The sequence below is a fragment of the Vicia villosa genome, linkage group LG4, assembly GCF_029867415.1.
Source record: "Vicia villosa cultivar HV-30 ecotype Madison, WI linkage group LG4, Vvil1.0, whole genome shotgun sequence".
In the NCBI taxonomy this organism is placed as follows: domain Eukaryota; kingdom Viridiplantae; phylum Streptophyta; class Magnoliopsida; order Fabales; family Fabaceae; genus Vicia; species Vicia villosa.
Window position 1 is genome coordinate 190,651,383 of NC_081183.1, and position 20,920 is coordinate 190,672,302.

The 20,920-nt window shown below is 31.1% G+C and overlaps 1 protein-coding gene and 1 long non-coding RNA gene across 2 annotated transcripts; both read right to left on the reverse strand.

The window, feature by feature from the left end:
- Positions 1-240: 240 nt before the first annotated feature.
- Positions 241-5,374, reverse strand: LOC131596487 (protein SNOWY COTYLEDON 3-like). Its single transcript, XM_058869145.1, has 6 exons — positions 3,634-5,374; positions 2,872-2,991; positions 2,334-2,450; positions 2,117-2,206; positions 730-837; positions 241-596 (listed from the first exon to the last, which is right to left on the reverse strand). Exons 1-6 carry the CDS (start codon positions 5,002-5,004, stop codon positions 531-533), a joined length of 1,872 nt encoding a protein of 623 aa, XP_058725128.1. The 5' UTR covers positions 5,005-5,374; the 3' UTR covers positions 241-530.
- A 4,953-nt stretch (positions 5,375-10,327) lies between these two features.
- Positions 10,328-11,852, reverse strand: LOC131594133 (uncharacterized). The gene is made up of 4 exons (XR_009281287.1): positions 11,628-11,852; positions 11,431-11,505; positions 10,808-10,901; positions 10,328-10,457 (listed from the first exon to the last, which is right to left on the reverse strand). It is a non-coding gene; the product is annotated as an uncharacterized LOC131594133 (long non-coding RNA).
- Positions 11,853-20,920: the final 9,068 nt, after the last annotated feature.

A 20,920-nucleotide genomic window follows, 5' to 3' on the forward strand; every position in this document is an offset into this window, starting at 1 on the left:
GTCGGAACATCATTTCTCTATTTTTAATTACTTTTCTCTCTCTTCCAATCATATAAAAAAGCTGACAATGTTCCGACATGAAAATATATAGTTTTTTCATAAAATAGAAAACAAAATTAAAAAAAAAAAACTCCTTATCTAATCCGTATTTAAATATATCAATTAGTACTAGACATAATATTTCTCTGAGTAATGATATGAAATATATCAATTAAAATATAAAATCATATCATTTCACAATTAAATACAAAATAGAATAAAATCAATTAAAATATAAAATGCTACACAATTTATATACATCATTGAACAAAAAAAAGGATACAAGGACCAAAAAAAAAACTATGCAAACTTCCATTTGAAGAACCACAAATTCAAATCCACTCTTTGCAATACTCACTCTGCTAATCAATCAAGATGGTTTCATGCATTGAACTCAAGACCCCAAACTAAAAAAACTAACCACTCCTATGTTATGATGTTAGCACCAAAAAAGGGAGCAGGTCATACAATATAGTTATTTACTTGTAATTTCATTGCTGATTTCTGGTTAAGCATTTCATTTGTATAGTATGTGATATCAGGCTACTCTCTCTGACCTGCAAATGATTAAGAATTTTTCAATGAGTTTAGAGTTATACCTGCCACAATTTTATACAACAAAATCATCCAATAAAATTAAAGATAAGTGCTTTTACGCTTAAACACTTATTTCCAGATTACAAAACTTACCTGCATAGTTCTAATTGTTGACAAAAGATCTTGGCACTCTTCAAGCAAACATCGCTCCTTTGCACTTAAGTTGACAAGTTCAGCTACCAGTGACTTTACATTTACAACCTATCAATGGCAAATGCTTTCAGGTATTTTTAAATGCTGATTGCTAAAGTCCAAATGCTTGTTATCGATAAAATGTAAATATGTAAATTCCCAATCATAACAAAAGAAGATTACAAAGCAAATAAAGTGAACTAGACAAACCAACTCATAAAATGAAATGGACAAATGCACCAAGCAAATATAGGTTTAGTCGAACTATATTGACAATGAGGGGGAAAATCATAAAACAAGAAACGATATTCTAAAGCAAAGCAACATTGATTCTTTTAGTGACTTGGATAGATTTCCTTCTCACTAAAAAGATGTGGTGTAAAAATGGCATTCCTCACATCAAATGATGTTAGTTCGTACATTTGAATGTGGTAATCAAAAGACTAAAAGGAAGGCTGTATTGTAGACAATTCTATATATACATGAACACTCATTTACAAAATGAAATCTTAAAATGATAATATAAGACAGAAGCAAATAAAATAAAATAGATCTATATAGGGAGGATGGGGCATTAAGTTACGTACAGCTAGTAAATTATAAGTAAAGTCAGCTAATTTGAAATCTGAAACTACTGCTATTACAGTATAATAATAGTATATGGAAATAGGAACGGAAATATAACTTCTAATGATTATAAAAGCAGAGTTTGATAATATGTTAAGAAGATTTTAGAGACAGAGATGATATTATTATTACAGTAAAGATGCAATTCTTACTTAGTATATGTTTGAATCCGGAACTGGTTAGTTTTATTGACCGTGACAGACATCATCCAATTATTTGTAACTTAAAGTCTTAAAATCTTCTGTGATGCTGGACCACATTTTTAAGTGAAATTGATTGAAGTGATTCAGATGGAAAGTTTTAAGATGCGAGATTGTACTAAAACAAAACAAACTCTATAATGACATTCCACTTGCTTGCATTGATTCTTATGCCTGTGTATTAACCTCTTAAAACTTTTGTGCTTTTATTTTTAGGTTGCTTGGTAAGAAACACACACAAATATATGCCTATTGCCTAGAATACATTCAGTTGATTTTCTTCCACAACCATAGAATTTACCCATCACTTTAAAACAAATATAATTGAGATCCAACATTCATTAAGACATCATGGAAAAGGGACACAAATATGCATAGAATAAATAACTTCAGTTGATTTTTCTACCACAATCTAGCTTGAAAATGATAATATACCACATTCATAGAATATACGATCATTTTGTCACAAATATAATTGAGATCCAACATTCATGAAGACAGCATATAAAAGGATTGCATACTTTTGGTAACAAGAGACATATGGAGGAAGCCATAGCCTGCATCACATCCATTGCTGAACAGATGGCATCCTTCAAATTTAGTAGATCTATCTGTAGCAGAATACAGGGGTTCCATATTAATCCAGATATGCTAATAGGTAATAGCAATTGAATTACTTTGTAACTGAGTAACTATAATATAATAATCAAAGAAATAACAAAGAGAAGATGATAATACCTTGGCCCCACCAAAAACAGGAAGGCGTAAGGTGCTGGCCTTTAGCGCTTCAGTTGCTCCGGATAGCGAGTCAGAGTACACCCGGTCGAGAATAGCCCAGTCTTCCAAATAGATCATCTGAGTAAAATAGTTTCCATTAAGAACTTATGAAAGCTGAAAATGAAGTCAATGTAACCATATCCACGTTACCTACAAGTAGAAGTAAATATGCCTCGAGCATATGCATATGATGAAAAGAGAAAAGTATAGATAATGAATACATTTTGGCACAATTTCAATTTGCCAAATATATTCATATTAAACTCTAGCAGAGAACAACACCGCACAAATGAGTTTTGGCTAATGTGCCCAGACATGATACAAATGGACAAGTAATAAAACTATCTACATGAAGCCAAATGCCATGGAATGATTGTAATTTGTCATTCTATGAAGGCACAACTCACACGCATATTTAAATAATGGTGAAATGATTAAAAAAATCATATCAGTGCTAAAATACAACAGTAAATTCAACACATGAAGCTAAGGATCATACTTGCTCCTTCAGGATCGATATTAGCTTGAAATGTTGTTTCAACAGCTGCAACTCTACTCTTTTGGCTATAACAGATTCACGTAGGTTCAATGTAGCTACCCAAGCACCATAGAGGCTTTTCTGATACAAGAGAGATTATTTCGGTAAAAATATATATTTAAAAAAATAAATAAATAACCAAAAAACCAAAATGGAAAAAACAAAACATATATTAGTAAGTTGTATTAACATATAAGATCCTATATATGAATTGATCTAAACTAGAATCATAACAAAATACATTCACTATCTTTCTTTTAACATCCAAATCAACATGAGATCCAATACCGTAAAAAAAAAAATCATGTTATCAGAAGCATAACTACCGTTTAACTTCATCAACTAGCAAATAAAACCATAACTGGCCTCTGCTAAAATGGAACTAAAATCAACACAAAACCTATTAACTATCTTTCCATTCAATCAACATGAGTTTCAATACAATTTCAAAGAGTAATTCCCAAGTAATCACAACTTGAAAGAGTAATGCACATACAAGTAAAGTATTAGTATCATAACTAGCTTTTAAATTTAAAACAATTAGCAGGTAAAAACATAGAATATACATTAACAGAAAATCCATTAACTATCTTTCCATTTACATTCATACAATCAACACAACGACTCAATACAACTGCAAAGAGTAATTCACAAGCAATCACGACATTAATAGTAACATTTCGATACAAAACTAAATTTGGAATATGGAAAGAGAAAAGATACCTCAGCATTCGATGTTTGTACAGAGAGGGAAGCATCTGCTCTAGCATTCACAAATCGCCATTGCATTAGCCTGTTATGCATAAGTCTCAATGAATGTGCATCAGCTACCCTGTTCTCTCCCGTCTTCCCCCTCGGAACATCAACAGCAAAACTCAAAACAGAAGGCTCGTTAACAAATCTACTAGTCAGACTACTAACGATTCCATTTCTTCCTCGAGAAGGACTCGCGCCACGGGAAGGAGACCACGGTGATGATGAGGCTAGCGGACTCGGAGAAGCAGGACGAACAGCAGAACGAATAGGAGAACCTTGTAACCGGCTATTCACAATTCCTCGTGGAGAGGATGCAGGACTAAACAACGCTGATTTCTTCGGCACCAAAAGCTTTGGAGGATCCACGGCTTTATTTCCAATTCCACCGTTCCTTGGAGACGGAAGATCTGTTTGGCGCCGTAACGGATTATTAGCCTCTTGCAAGAACCTCGCCGGCACAACACGAGAACCTCCGTGCATTTCTTTTCCTCCATTATCATGAGCTCCAGAAGAACTACCAGAAGTTACGCTATCATTATCAGAAGGAACAAGTTCTTCAGGTTCAATTTCAGGTTCAGATCCGCCATTTTTGTTGCTTTCAAATCTCAATGCAGCTTCCTGAGACACTCGAGGATCCAACAACGAATCACGCAATGACCTAACCACGTTGTTTCCAGGTCCATTCGAATATCTCAATGAAATACCACAATCCAAGCTTCTGTTCATGAAATTCGCTTGTTGCTGTTGTGATTTCCCCGGCCACCGGTGCTGATCTAATGACCTCGAAACCGAATTCTCCATCTGATCGGAATTTCCGTTAACTCTCCCTCTCGTAGCTATCGGTGTAGTCGCCGTTACTTTCCTCCTCTCCGGCGTACTTTTCCTCACACTCTGACTCGCCGGCGGCGGTTTCGCTTTGCTGACCTGAAACGAAAATGACTCTCCCTGGAACGAAACAGACAAACTCCTAGTCGAAGTAAACAACATTCTCTGAGCAACCGGAGTCTCACCGTTGTTAGGTCGAGGAGTTCCTTGCCTCCGCCGCTCCGTCGACTGAGACCTCTGCATCACCGCCGGCGTCAATTTCTGCCTCGTCAAATTCATATTCGAATTCACTGCTCTAGTCACCAACGGCGAGTTACTTCTTTTAGGAGGCGACGAAAAAGACGACGACGAAGAAGACGAAGACATGTACCGAGAAGTAACTTCTCGTGCTTTCGGCCTTCTCGGCGGAGCAGGCGGAGCGATTGCATTATCCGATTCAGACGGTAACAACGGTGGTCTCTTCGGTGTTGGTGCTCTCTTCGTAACTTTCGTCGTGGAAACCGCAGTCACCATTTCTCTCTCAAAATTTCAATTCCAATGCTAAATGTACGAATAAATGCACGAAACTCATCGCTCAAAACCAGAACCCTAAAAATCAAACCAGTACCGTGAAGCATTAAGAATCATAATGTAGCAGAGAAAAAATCGCGAGTGTGATTTTCTTCAGTGATTGAAAAATGGGAGCGAAAATTTGACCGTTACGATTCGGCGTTGCTAAAACTGTGCGTGATGAGTGTAACTGTCGTATATGATGAGAGAGCCACACGCCGCGTGATTGTGAATTTGGATTTTGGAAAATTTAACACCGAAAATGAGAAGGTGGAAGCTGAGCCACCAGAAAGAGTGAAGCGAAAACTGTGACACACGTACGCGCGTAGTAAGAAAGAATAAATGCACTCGCCGAGACTGAAGTTGTTGTTGAAGAAGGGTATTTTTGTCAATTTGAATAAGTTTGCGTCATTTTGTTGTGGATACGTGGGGCTTGACGCTTGATCCTTTGTTGACACGCTATTTATTATATTTATTTAATTAAATTTTCTTACTAAATTTATTTATTGTTATATTATGAAATAAATAAATATAGTAAACGATGAAAACGACGTAGAAGAGTATAAAGAACAAACCTTGAAGTTGGAAGTGGATATTTGCGTTTTGCCGTGGGAATGAATCTTCTAAGAGACGTTACGCAAACGACACTGCTTGTAAATTTTGTAAAAGGGACGTATATGAGAAAAAAAAATCAAAATAACGGTTCCATTTTGCCTACGTGTACAAATTATTGTTTTTTTTATTGATATATTAATTTACGAATTTAGAATGAACTTCATTTTTTACTCAATAATAATGTAGCATCCAGTATTACTTTATGATTATTATTATAATTAATTGAGTTTTAGAGCTTGTATGATTTTGAGGTTGCTTTGAAACTTGTTGAGTTTTAACATCGTGCATTTTCAATTATGGTCTATTTTTTAAATAATTTTATTGATATTTTATATTTATATTGCCAATTCTCTAAGAATTGAAAATAATGATTTTTGTTTTACTTATGCTAATGATGACATTAGAAGCTTATTATAAGTAAGATTTTGTTAGGAGCTAAATTAAGTTAGAAAACAAGATGATGATGGTTGTTGATCATGTTTGGATTATTTTCTAATGGAAATACATTCATTAAGTTCCATAGTGGATGTAAAAGTTCACATCCCGCCTATTTGTCCCTACTCTATAATTGTGCAGTTTTCAACTCCGAGAGAAAAAAAATGTTCTGTTAAAAAATAGTTGAAAGTTACCTAATATTTTATAGATGGTAATTGAGAAAATTTTATGCAAATAACTTATTTTTTTAATTTTATTTTCATAATAACTATCATTTTCACCTATTTTCTAAAGTAACTCACTTTTAAATAAATAAAAAATAACTTTCTTACCCATTACGAAAAGTTGGATATATACCTTTAATTAATTATTTGATATTATTTAATTTTAATATATTTAATTATTTATTAAATAGTACTAGTAACAAACCCGTGCGTCCGCACGGGTTCTGGTACGGGACGCGCATTTGTTTCAGATGTACATTTTTTAATAGAAAAATGTCTGGTACCCGTTAAAAAATAATAATTGAATGTATAGAAATATGTCTGGTACCCGTGAAAAAAGAATAATTGAATGTGTAGAAAAGTGTCTGGTACCCGTGAAAAAATAATAATTGAATGTATAGAAAAATGTCTGATACCCGTAAAAAAATTAATTAAATATATAAAAAAAATGTATAGATCAATAAAAAATTTTAATATAAAATATGTGAATAATAGAATATAAAAAATATAATAAAAAATAAAAGCTAAAAAAATTATGAATGAAAAAAATATGAGAAAAATTAAAGAGAAATCTTATGAATATAAAAAAGAAAATAATATTTGAAAATAAGAATAAAAGATAGGAAGATATATATTAACTCATTAGGAGTAGAAGAATATTATTTGAATTTGAAATTTATGAAGAAAGAGAAAATTGAGATAAAATATTTGTGTTTCTAAGGAAAGATTTAAAATATTGGATACTATATTATATTTTAGCCAAACCATGCAATATTGGAATCAATGTATGTATCATCATGACTCGTGTACCTTAAAAAATATTTTGATCAGTAACTTCATGTCCCGTTAATAATCAATATTTTAATCAGTAATTTCATGTCCCGTTAATAATCAATATTTTGATCAATAACTTCATGTTCCATGTACAAAAAGGTTTAGTAAAATATAATCTTATTTTTGCATCACATTTTATACACTAAAACTAACTTAAAAATATTATTAATTTCATTTTAGAAGCATAAATTTTCTTATATATTATTCAACATAAGTATAAATTAATAAAAAATAGAATAGTTATTAGAAGAAAATTAAAAGGAAATTAGTTAATTGGGATAGTGTTGGATTTAAAGTCATGTTTGGCAAAGAGCTAGCTCATTCTATTATTATAATTTGTGTTATGTAGTTTATTTAAATGATAAAATATTTATTATTATATAATTTACACAATTAGTAAAATAATTATGAATTATTTATATTAGCATATCATTTTAACATCATTTAACTCATACTTTACTTATGCTTTTTTATCCAATATCTTTTTACTTATATATATATATATATATATATATATATATATATATATATATATATATATATATATATATATATAGATTTAATAGATTTATTATTTTAGAAAAATAAGACTTTTTATAATGACAAAATAATTTTCTAAGATAGGAAATGATTGAATAGATTTGAAAAAGTTGCATTAAAAAAGAGTGTTTTTATTTGAAATTGATTTGATTATGTTATACTATAATGAATAAAAGAAATGAGGAAAGAAAATGATGATTTGACAACACAATATAGAAAAGGCATTGGAATAGAGAAGTAGGAAAATGCAGTTTGCACCATACTGTCAATAGAATAATAGAAGGGGAAAGCAGATATTTGTCTTTCCAAGAATTTTTTTAAAATTAATTGATATTATATTATATATATATATATATATATATATATATATATATATATTAATGGTATTTTCAAGAACAATGATTTTTTTTTATATTGTTAATGACATAGACATGTGCTTACATTTTCAATAGTTGATAGAAGTTTTGTTATTTGTTTAGACCATAGACATTTCAGTAAGCCATAATTCTTTAGGTACCAAAACAAAATAGTCGTGGTAGGGATCCGTGAAACGTGATACATTGGAAGTTGTGACAAAAATTGTAAATGGGAAACTGTAAAAAGTTGGAAGAAATAAGTTATCATGAGTGTGTCATATCATATGTAGGGTGTTTGGATCAAACTTCACTTAAAAAGATGTAGTATCACAAAACCATTATGGTAAAGTGTGATTATTCATACTTTTTAACTTTTTGCTGATACTGAGTCCACATGTGTTTAATTAAAAAATAAGTATTTGATAAAAAAAAATTAATGTCCCATTTATTAAACTTTCAATCCTATTGTGAGACATGAATATAGAGGCAAAAATGTACGTTTGTGATGAAAAGTTATAGACAAATATACCATAACATGAAAAATAGGAAAACAAATTACACTTGTCCTTAATGTTGGTTGAGAAATCAACTCTCTCCACAATATATTTGAAGAAAAAGATCTTGCATGCAGTAGAATCTCTTTTCCACAATATATTTAAAAATAACTTTAGTAGGGGAAGAAAAAGTTGTCTTTTGAAATTTGGATTTTTTTTTTAAAAGTAGCATGCATTGGAACATTGGGAAGTAGGAAGAGTTGCATGCATCTAATAGAAGTGTCAAATATTTGAAAAGGCAAAAATTATTCTCTCTCCAACATGATTTTCGGTACACTTTTTCAATAAAAAAATTATATAATAGTAAATTAATGTGATAAATGGTCGTTGAAAGGAGATCAAATTAGAATATGGAAACAAATCTCTTTCCTCTCATAATAAATTTATGAGATAATAACTTGTGTAATGATGTTATATGATATGTTAGATAGGTAAAAAATATGGTGCAGAAAAGTTTTGTCTTCCCAAGAAATTTTGTACAAAAAATCTAGTGCAAATCATGAAGTAGGTGAAGAAAATAATAATGAACAATGGAGAAATGAAAAAAAGAGAGAGCATGTGGAGTCTAACTATAGACATTATAAAACTATAGACTTGATAGGTTAGTCATGAATCATGATTCATATTTTTTTCCATCTCTTTCTATAAAATGGACATATTTTTTGTAGTGTAATTATCTAAAAACTTGGCATTGGTAAAAATATATCTATTTAAAATTTGTAAGTGAGTTGGCTTATAAAGTTTTCAATAATGATTTGACTTATTAAAAATGATGAATACATATAAAAACTTATAGAGATCTAAATTTGTGTTTAGTTAGCTTTTTATAAGATAGATATTATAAATTATAAACTATAAAGGGCATGAAGTGCTAAATACTTGATAAGTTTAGGGAAAGAATAATTATAAAAAAGGATGAAATAAATGTAAAAATTAAATTTAGAAAATTATTTTAAATGCTAATTAAAAATCATTAATGTTGATCATACAAAAAATGCTGATGTGAATGATAAAAAAAATTGCTATTTATAAAAATGCTGATCATTTATAAATTTGGAAAACTATTTTAAATGTTGATCTGAAAAACATTATCATTTCAAAATCCAAAAATGCTTTGAATATCCATTCATTTATAAATATGCATTTAAAATGATTAATTTCTTTTTTTTAACATACATGATTAATTTCTTTATTCTTCTCAGAAATATAGCTAATTACCATTTAAAATATGTTCATTTTTTTAATTAGAAATTATTTCATATTTAACATTTTTTATTGGTTGTGCAAATGTACCATTTTTATATGTAAATGCTTTGAATATGATTCACTCATAAATATGCATTTAAAATGAATAATTTTCTTTATTCTTCTCACAACTATAACTTAATTACCATTTAAACTATGTTCATGTTCTTAATTAAAAATTATTGCAAATTTAACATATTTGTTGGTTTGGCATAGTTAATATTTTTATGATAATCAAAAACAATTTATTAATTACTAAATAATTTTCTTATTTGCTATATATAAATATTAATTATATATATTTATATATATATATATATATATATATATATATATATATATATATATATATATATATATATATATATGTAATAAAAACTATAATTTTTTTTTATAATTTCCATATAATTCTTTGAATGTAATAAAAATAACATTTATAATTATTAGTTATACAAAATAATAATACATAATGCATATAAAATAAAATAAAATATTTAAGTACTAAAAGATAAAATATAATTAATAGTTAATCAACATTTCTCAAAATCATAAAATGATGGCACTATATTGTAGGAGTAATAATGTCTTTTGATAGCTGCAATGTTCATTGGTTACTGCAATTTATAAATGAATGTATTAGATTTGCATAGCTATAATTCAAATAGGACAAGACATGGGAAACATAACCATGAATGAAAAATGTAAAGTATTTTTATCATTCTTGAGTTCAGATTTATGTAACATTCACCCAAAAAATAATAATAATACAAAAGTACATAATAATCCAGATGTATATATATATTTACTTCTTTTATAAATACAACACATACAATTAAAATTGTTAAATCAAATACTTAACTTATGTTCTTGATATTGGGAGATATATAAAATTTTAATGAAAAACAAAGGCCTTAATATCAAATGAAAAATAAAAATAGTAAATAGAGAGGTAGGAAAAACTTACTTGTGATTTCTTGAATCAATTCCATATGCTATAACTTCCATATACCAAATATATTAAGGAAATATCATATCAATAACATGCTTCATTGGAAATTCTAAAACAAAGAGAAATAAAATTGTGTTAAAAATAAAAAAATAGATCCAAAAAGGACTGAAAATAGGTCCAAAACCTAAATAATCATTTCATAAAGTCATGAGAGTTTTAGCAGGAATAAATCATCAAGAAAAAGGACTGAAAATACAATACCATAGTTGTAATATTAGGTAAATTTTGATTCTACATCCCTTTTCATTTTACAGTAATACTAAATTGAAACATCATATTAAATGATTTAATTTTCAAAAGTTTTTATTTTTATTGACTACTTGTAAAATGTGGAAAGGTTATGCAAAGAAAACGAAACGAAATCATTAAAAAGGTTTGATTTTTATATACTACATATAAGGTGCGGAACGATAAAGAAGAGAAAACAAAATGAAAATTTCGAAAACGTTCAATTTGAATATACTATTTGTAAGGTTTGGAAGGATGAAGCAGAGAAATTTCCAGATCTAAAAAAAAATAAATATACAAATCAGAGAGAGTTGAAGTAAATAGAGTTGAAACATAGTGTATGACATTACCTATTATGTAGAAATGAACACATTGGAGAATCACAGATCTATGTTTTCAACCTTAGATCTGCAAGCTTGTCACAACTATATTTGTAGATGTATTACAAAAATGAAAAGTTAAAATCATTAAAAAATTGACAATGTTGTTGACCAGAAAAACAAAGTGATGTAGTTACAGATTATGATATAGGGGATTCTCGACATACCTTGTGCTTGATTTCGAATATGATTTGTAGATCTTCCATTTTTATATCTCCAAAGTCAACCTACATAGCAGATGAAGAAAAAATATATAAGAAAGAAATTTGATGATGAATAAACACATAAGTTGAGACAAAGATGAATTTGAGTGGTAGAGAGAAAGAGAAAAGGGAAGGAGGGAGAAAGATGTAGAAGCTGTAACAAAGAAAGTTGTGATTTAAAAGGATGAGTGTGAAGTTGGAAAAAGAAGTTGTTTAAGAGGTTAAAAGTGAAAAAGAAGTGAATAAAATATTGTTTCAATAAGAAAACAAAGCAAGGCATTGAGAAAGGTGAAAGACAAAAACAATTGAAATGGAGCTTTCTAAGAATATCCACGTGGCAAGCTGAGAGAACAGAAGGGCAAAATTGAGATTTCAAGAACATTTAATTTTCTTATATGATAGATAATTATTTGTTGTTTTTAAAATATTTTACATTGAAGATAACCTTACCCAACTTTTTGAGATGGGTAGATAAAAATTCACCTTGAAAAAATTGAATGAAGAGGTGTTGTTGGATGAATTGGCGCCTCTATTTAAAAAATAAGAGATGTCGTCAATTGAATTAGCGATACTGTACAAGATCTAAGTGGTGATATCTCTTATGAAATACATGCAGTCGCCAATTGAATTTGCTACACCATATAAAATCGTTAATTCAATTGGTGTCACATTTAGCTCCAATATTTGTTTTGTTTAAAAATGAGTTACTTTAAGAAGTAGGTGGAAATGATGGTTATTATGAGAATAAAATTGAAAAAAATGATTGTTTGCATCAAATTTCCGATAATTGATAGATGGTCGATTATAATTGATAAGTTAATTTAAATATTTGATAAATTAGTTATTCTATTAGAGGAAAAATGTAAAACGACATGAAAAAATATTTTTAATTAATAATTTAATTATGCTATTACTTTTTATATAGTATTTTTTAAACTAATTTTTATTCAATATAATTAAATGCAACGATAATTATTAGTAAAATAAATATAATATCGAAGTGTATTCATCCAATATATATAAAATTTGCCTACAAACGAGTGATGGTAAATAGTGAGAGAATGTATACTAGCTATAAATACAATAATATAGAACATGCTTGTGTTATGGAGCACAAAAGGTCTTTAGGTTTGAATATGTGAAATAGTGAATAAATCTACCCAATTATCTAGTTGGGTATTTATAGACGTGACCATCTGGTAGAAGAGCCATTGAAGAGATCGATTTGATTACTAGTGGAATCTCATCATTTTATGACGGAAGCGGGGTTAACCTCATGACTAGCGAATACTTCAGTTATTGATTGAGAGAATCTTGTTTGACTCGCTTAACACGTGGCTTGACATGTTCTCCCATGAGACACAACATAGAAGATGTGGGACGAGTTTGATCATGAATTCTCCACATAACCTTGCCACTTATTATCTAAAGTATTCATCATGTCATTTAGGAGTTGAAAAGTCGACCGGACGAGATCTTTGGGTCTGACCAAAGATATTCATGTTCGTAGTCCCTTAAGCATGAGGCTTATTTAGACGAAGTGATTATGCTTGAACATTTGATTCCACAATCCTTTAAGCATTAGGTTTGTATGAGTGAAGTTAGAATATTATTGATAAAAAAGTACATATGTACATGTTTCCATGACAAGGGCGGGGATATGCAAGTTCCCTATACGGTGGTGTTTTAAGGCAAGTTCCCTTTTGTGGTAGTAATTGCTCCATCTTTAGTAGGAGAAGTTATTGACCACCTACTTTCTAGGAGTTAGTGGAGACTCCATCTTCCTTTGCCCCCCACGTCGTGGATTCCTTTGAGCGAGTCTCTTAGATTACGCCTGGGCGGTACAGTTGTTAGGAGAGGGCGCCCTGTTTTAGGTGTCCTAGAAATATAACACTACAATTATAGTCTACAGTCCCTCGAGCACGAGTCTTGTAAGAGCGAAATAATTAGGGCATGTTTGAAGTGGACACCAACTAGCTTGCTAATTAACATGTGCGTTTAGGTTTGATTTTCGACCGTGGCGTGCAATTAATGCAAAGAAATTATTACAACTATTTTGGAAATGACCGAATAATTCCACATGTTTTTTTATTTGCATGCCTATAATTAGGGTTGTTGATGCTCTGTCACATCAATAACAGATGAGACCCTATGGATGTCTACTTGGTCAAGAAGGAAACTCTTTCTTTATAAATGTATGATCCTCTTTCTTTCTATTTTCACCATTTACTCAATATTGGCCCCTTTTGTATTACAAATACCATTTTTCGTTCCACTAGTTCCACCACTACAAATAATACATTTCATGACAAAACTTTCATCTCACCCAATAAAAATCGAGGTATAATACCAAGGCGCGCCATGTTTTATTTTTTATATAAATAAATACCATTTAATCCCTCAGTTTCAGAATATAATCGAGGGAAAAATAATTCAGGACATGTTTCGAGTCCCAGCAAATGTTGTTTATGTTTGTATTTCTCTAAAAGTGGTGCCTTTATTTTTATTTTATTTTTAATTTGTAAATTAAATGATCTATTCATTCAATTTCTGTAATAACTGAGAGATTAAATAATCAAAATTTACTATAAAAGTACTCGTTAATAAAGTTTTACCCTAAACCTAACTTATATGTAGTTGCTCCGAACTCGTACGCATCATTCCTTGCGATGGATTGCAAGACAGAAAAAATCTTTAATGTTTTGTGTAGTATGTTGATCTTCTATATTTAACAAAATATATTTTTTGCTCTTGCAATCTATCTCACATAACGATGTTGATGTTGTTGTTGTATTTTTGGAATAACCTTCCTATATTGTCAATAAAAAAACAACATTGCTTTCCTCAGTTGACATTGAGAAATTTATTGCTAAACATGCATGTAAATTGCAAGCAATTGCAGCACTCAAAAATGGTAAATGGTAAGAAATTAAAATGGAAACCTTCAATTTTTTTTATCATTCACCATTTTTTGCAAGTAAGATATTACCTCGATTTTTTGATAAAACCGAGGGGTTTCCTTATTTTATTTTATTTTTGTTAAAAAAGAAAAAAAAACCTTTCCCTTCAATTTTAAAAAAGAACCGAGGGGTTTTGTTACTCAGTTACAACAACGAATCTATGTTATACATTCATAAAGTCTCTACATTCACCACTATATATCTTGTTCTCTTTCTTGTGAAAGCATTTGCCATGAAAACATTTGCTCAAGATAAAGATATCTTGGAACAGATTGCAAGTGCAGCAAAAATTTCTCATGTTTGAACATATAACTTATTAGAAGTTGGATGCTTTCAATCTATTGAACTTGAAAATAATGCGCATAAAGTGTATACAACAAAATTTGGATAAAAACAAAGGTTTTTTATTCTTCAAGAATAACAGCGACGATGATGAATCAAATTTGTTGTAAACAATGTATTTTAATATTTTGTGTAAATAATGTAATTTATTTATAAAAAAAGAAGCTATTTCCCCTTGGTTTTTAACAGAAACCGAGAGGTATATGTTGCTTGAGATGGAATCTATTTTTATTATATTTTTTACCTTGGTGTTGAGTCATAACCGAGGAGAAATATAAACGTATTTATTGAGTTTCTTCATCGTCTTTAAAAAAACTTTGTCGTCCATTTAACGAGTATCAACGCTCAAGACACTTCCATTAGTAATCCGCATAAAACCTAAAAGGGATTCATTATAAAAATATTATGAATATCAAAAATTGATAATGAAACACTTGAAACTTAAAGAAGCTTGAAAAAGTTCTCTATGATGGATTGACAGCGCAGAAAATTATTTGGGTTCAAGATTTGTGTTCTTAAACAATCATATAGCTGAATATTTATTTTATTTATCTAATCCTTTTTTTTTATCTGAAACAAATGCAAGCAATATCCAACACTTGTCTTCCACGAGATTCAATGATTCAAAGATTCAACACCTGATCTTCATTGATAGTGATGACAATGAATCGAATTCAAATTTTGTTATATGTTTTTACTTTAATATTTTGTGTAAAAAATGTAGTTTATAAAAAAAATTAACTTATTAATATTCTATGTAAACAATATAATTTTTATTAAAAAAAAAGTTTTTTTCTTTCCCCTCGGTTTTGGTCATAAACCGAGAGGTGTGTGGCGCTAGTTTTAAAAAATATAAAAAAAAAACTATAGTAGGGGATCAAACTAACAACCATTTTAATTATCCCCTCGGTTATTCTAAAATTGAGGGGTTAAATGGCAATTTATTATGCCGTATTTCGTTACCTCGTCTCTATGACTGATGTTAAAACAATTTCGCGTTCGAGGTTAAACGTGTTTTTCGTAGTAATGTTCGTTCATCAAACACTTTGTCTAGTGAATCTTCACTACAAATATTAAGTTATGCTTCTCTTGCCTATTTTATCTTTTTAAATGCTTAGGTGATCGTGTTCATTATAGAGTGTGGAGAAAAATGGCGATTTAAGCAAGCTTAAAATGCGTGATAAGAGGTGTAGGATATGAATCACTGTTTGAAGAATTCACGACGACATAATGGGAGGTTCAATTTAAAACTTGTTGAACTAGGGATGTTTGGGAGTTATGAAAGTATATCTATTAACTCTAATTGGAACGAGGGCAGTGATGGTGACATTATTTTGCCCTATTCTTTCGGTGGATGGGAGGGATCCTTGATGGTGACTACGAGTATTGCTCGCTTCAATGACTATGTTAAGACTATTAGTTATGCTTTCAATAATGTGGTCGAGGTGGTTTTGTTTCATAAAATTTTATTTATATCCATTACTGGAGATGAAGACGACAATCTATTAGAGTCATGTACTAAGGGCAAGAAAGCTAGTCTGATGATGCAATGAGGGATAGGGAGCAATTTTTTATATGTAAACATGTGTTATTTTTGACATGGGAATGAGGATCCCATTCAATGTGTTTGAGTTCAGGGTCTTGCAAATTGTTAATACCCCCTCCTTGCAAGTACATTTGAATGGTTAAGCTTTCATTAGGGGTTTTGAGTTTTTTTGTAAGGGTCTTGGAATCACGCCTATGATTAGGGCTGTGCATGGTTGGCTATTTTCAAAAACCAAACCATAACCATTTTAAAACCATTTAAATGGTTTAGATTTATAACCATAACCACATTTTAATCAAAAATTGGTTGTAAAATCGGTTACAAATTTGGTTATTATTATATAACCGGTTTTAAAAAAAAATCCAATTTAAAAAATAATTTTCCAAAAAAAGTAATTTATTTTGACAATTAAAATATTTGGATCTGGATAATAACCGGATTATAACCGAATCCAAAATAATTTAACCGGTTAATAACCATTTAATTATATCTGGATTATATAAATGAATAACCAAACCAATAATAACTAAACCGGTTAATAACCATTCAATTATATCCGGATATTTAAAAGTGGTTTAGATTTAGTTATGGATTTGGGCATTACAACCGGATATTTTGCACACCCCTACCTATGACAGGCATGTTTTTTCTTTCTATGGTACCAAGGGAGTTGACAAGGAAATTTGGGTTTCTATAAGCATATTCTCCAATTGAGGCCTGCTCAATCCATACTCGTCAAACTATAGGAGTTTGAAGGATAAATTGTACGAGTGCAAAGTAACAGGGAGTGTTTGATAGTCATTTTTGAAGATATCGGCAAGTATTGATTTCTTTTATATTGGACGAATGATTGTATGCCGATAAATGACTTCATTAATGATAATCTTAGCGAGATGAAGAAAGAACCATTGATTTCTTAGGAGAGTTTTGCATTATGAATGTGAGGGAGTTGATGGATCGTGAGGAAGACAATAAATAACTTGACAGATACTTAAGAAAGGTTTAATTATATACCCATTTTATCTTTGTTACGCATATTAAAATTTTGCTTCTTTTTCAAAGAGGATGCCTCCTTCGGCGGTTTCAAAGAAGAAATATGGCTATAGAGGAAGAAAGATGAGCAAGGCAGGATAGGGGCGTCCAACTAGAAGAGTGAGCATTCTGGCTTGATGACTCGAGCTGCATAGAAGAAGAAGGTAGTGGGCAGCTCAGATCATCCATGTGATCCCTCTTTCAAGCATAAACCTTGCCTCTTTTGTGAGGCCTGACCACCCCCCCCCCCCCCCAAATTAAAAGAAGAAATCTCCATACAGGAAAATTTACATTGACCTAACGTCGGGATCCTCCATATATTTGGAAGATGACGCACCTTAAGGCGGTGATGTGGTCACGCTCCATCAAAGAACATCTTCTTTGGCCCATTATGGAAATGAAGAAGCTCCCTTGCTTAGAGATAAGAATTTTGATGATGGGGCTTCATACATGATCACCTCAACCTTCCAAATGGCATTTAGAGGGCTAAGAATATGGGCGTTAAACAATTGTTCAACATTACGGACACCTACCATTTGAGGGGAGCTCTGATTTCTTATCTAAGATCCAAAAAGGAAAGGAAAATAAGGAAATAAATATGTGTCCACATAGATTGTCTTATGGAGGATATGATAAACTAGAACGAAAAATGATTAAAGAAAAAAGAAAATAAAGAAAACTAGAGTTGGAAGATCCTTCTAAAAGCCTTGATTGTAGCCCATCTCCACCACCATGCCATGAGAAGTGGAAGAGGGCACGTCAAAGACCAGGAGGCGAGTTCACATCAGAGGCTACACGGGAATTTGCAGAAAATATTGTAAGTAGATATTTTTGTCAACATTACTTATATTAGTTAATTCAATTTGGTAAAGATGAACTTTTATTTGTGTTGTAAGATTTACTGGTTGAAAAATTCAAAGATGGTGCCCTCGAGGTTGCCCATTCTAAATAAGGAATCACTTGGTGCTAAAGAAAATATTGCTTAAACTTTCTTTTAGATGAATACCTACTTTATTCTAAACCAATCACCACTTCTACAGATACATTAAACAAGCTACATAATGATTCAAGTCATGCATTCATAGATATTCTTGCTTATGGGTGCACGATTGGAAGACTGTTATACCTCACCACCACAAGGCCCAATATCAAATTCATCACGCAAACATTTAGTCAATTTCTCACAAATCCCGCCTTAAATCATTATAATGTTGCCAGAAGAACACTGAGATACTTAAAATATGTCCATATCCAAGGCTTATGTTCCCTAGAGAGACTTTTCTCTATAACTTTTTGGTTTTTCAAATGTTGATTTAGCTGGTTAAGTTCAATCTTGAAATCCATCTTAGGCTAGTGTTTAGTTTGTAGCAAGTCTTTCATATCATGGCACATCAAGAAACAATTGATTGTTTCTGGATCATCTTTTTAAATTATGCCCTGTTTCTGGAATCAAACAGAATAAGGTAAGGTCAGAAACACATGATTAATGGTAACTAACCAAGCTACTTGATTTTGGTTACCATACAAGTGAAGTTGAGTATCATGTCCTTGCTCTAACAACATTTGATATGTGTAACACCCTAAAATCCCAACTGGAAGACTGTTATACCTCACCACCACAAGCCCCGCATCAAATTCATCACACAAACATTTAGTCAATTTCTCACCAATCCCACAATAAATCATTATAATGTTGCCACCAGAACACTGAGATACTTAAAATATGTCTATATCCAAGGCTTATGTTCCCTAGATAGACTTTTCCCTATAACTTTTTAGTTTTTGAGATGTTGATTGAGCTAGTTGAGTTCAATCTTGAAATCCATCTCAGGCTAGTGTTTCTTTTGTAGCAAGTCTTTCATATCATGGCACATCAAGAAACAATTGATTGTTTCTGGATCATCTTTTTTAATCATTCCCTGTTTCTGGAATCAAACACAATAAGGTAAGGTCAAAAACACATGATTAATGGTAACCAACCAACCTCCTCGAGTTTGGTTGCCATACAAATGAAGTTGAGTATCAAGCCCTTGCTACAACAACATGTGATATGTGTAACACCCTAAAATTCCGACTCTTAATTTAAAAGAATAAAATCATCATTTTAAGATGCTACTCAACATAACATGCATACTTTCCAAATTCATTTCAAAAACTCGCAGCGGATCTCAAATAAATACCATAAACTTCCATTATATCGTCAAATAAAGTACTTAATGAAATTAACAAAATCCACACATCTACTCAGAAAAAATTAAACAACCACATCCTCGATGTTAAAGATCAGAGCAATAGTTCCAACTAAGCAATGATAAAAAATAAAGAAAACTGAGAGAGCTTTATAGTCATCGCCAACTCGCTGCAGCACTTACTCCTCGTGAATATCTGTACAACATTATACAGAACAACACAAAACAAATAACAAAAGGATGAGAGTACACTCAAATATATTAACGATGTAAAAAAATTAAAGGGTAGCTTAAACCGCACAATCACCGACACACATTTAATTTACACAACAACACAACAATCATCTCACATAGCCTTCATGTATGCAATGTGACTCACAACTCGACTCTATGCATGTGGTACCAATTTGGACATCAGAGGTTTGTTACTGATCTCGTCCACTCAACAATGTTTCCTCATTTGAACCGTTAGACTAGTCACTGGTCCCCACTTCTGAACCCCGAACTAGTCACTGGTCCTCACGTCTGAACCCGTGAATCTCCTCTTTCAAAACACTCACACAAAATGATGCATGACATACAAAATAATGCAACAACAACACTTATGGTTCCACTTCTGACCATAAACAACATGCAATACAATATTTACAATAGTCCCCACTTCTGAACTACCTACCTCAACACAATCAATTATAATTACCTTAACAGTACATAATTATAATCACAATATTAGAACTCTTAAACATATTCACATCACTGGTAATTATGGAATTAATTCAACTATTATTTCATCATCAAAATAATGCACCTTAATTAATTGATTCATCAAATACACCAAGACAATAGGCTAACATCGACCATATGAGAAAACAACATCAAAATTCGGACCAAATGCCCAAAAACAATCCTTGATGATTGTGACGACCAGCTCGTCACCCATCCTGCCGTACTCTTCCTTCACAAACTGTTACCCCATGACGATCGACAGGAAATTTCCACTTGGAGACCATGACGCTCTCCCCGTCATCATGCTGACGTCCGTCAGTTTGTCCAGACGCGTGACGACCAACCCGTAATGCTCGTGACGACTGTCACATTGTTGCAAAAAATTTAGAACCAACGTTTTCACCATGGGAGCTCATTCAAAGCTCCGATTGCGACCCCTAACACCCCAAATCACATAGAAAA

Excerpts from the sequence above, each read along its gene's own strand:
- LOC131596487 (XM_058869145.1), bottom strand. The coding sequence starts at position 5,004 with ATGGTGACTGCGGTTTCCACGACGAAAGTTACGAAGAGAGCACCAACA. Across the intron at positions 2,992-3,633 it reads TACAAACATCGAATGCTGAG|AAAAGCCTCTATGGTGCTTG; the intron begins GTATCTTTTCTC and ends CTCTTGTATCAG. Across the intron at positions 838-2,116 it reads TATGTCTCTTGTTACCAAAA|GTTGTAAATGTAAAGTCACT; the intron begins GTATGCAATCCT and ends TGCCATTGATAG.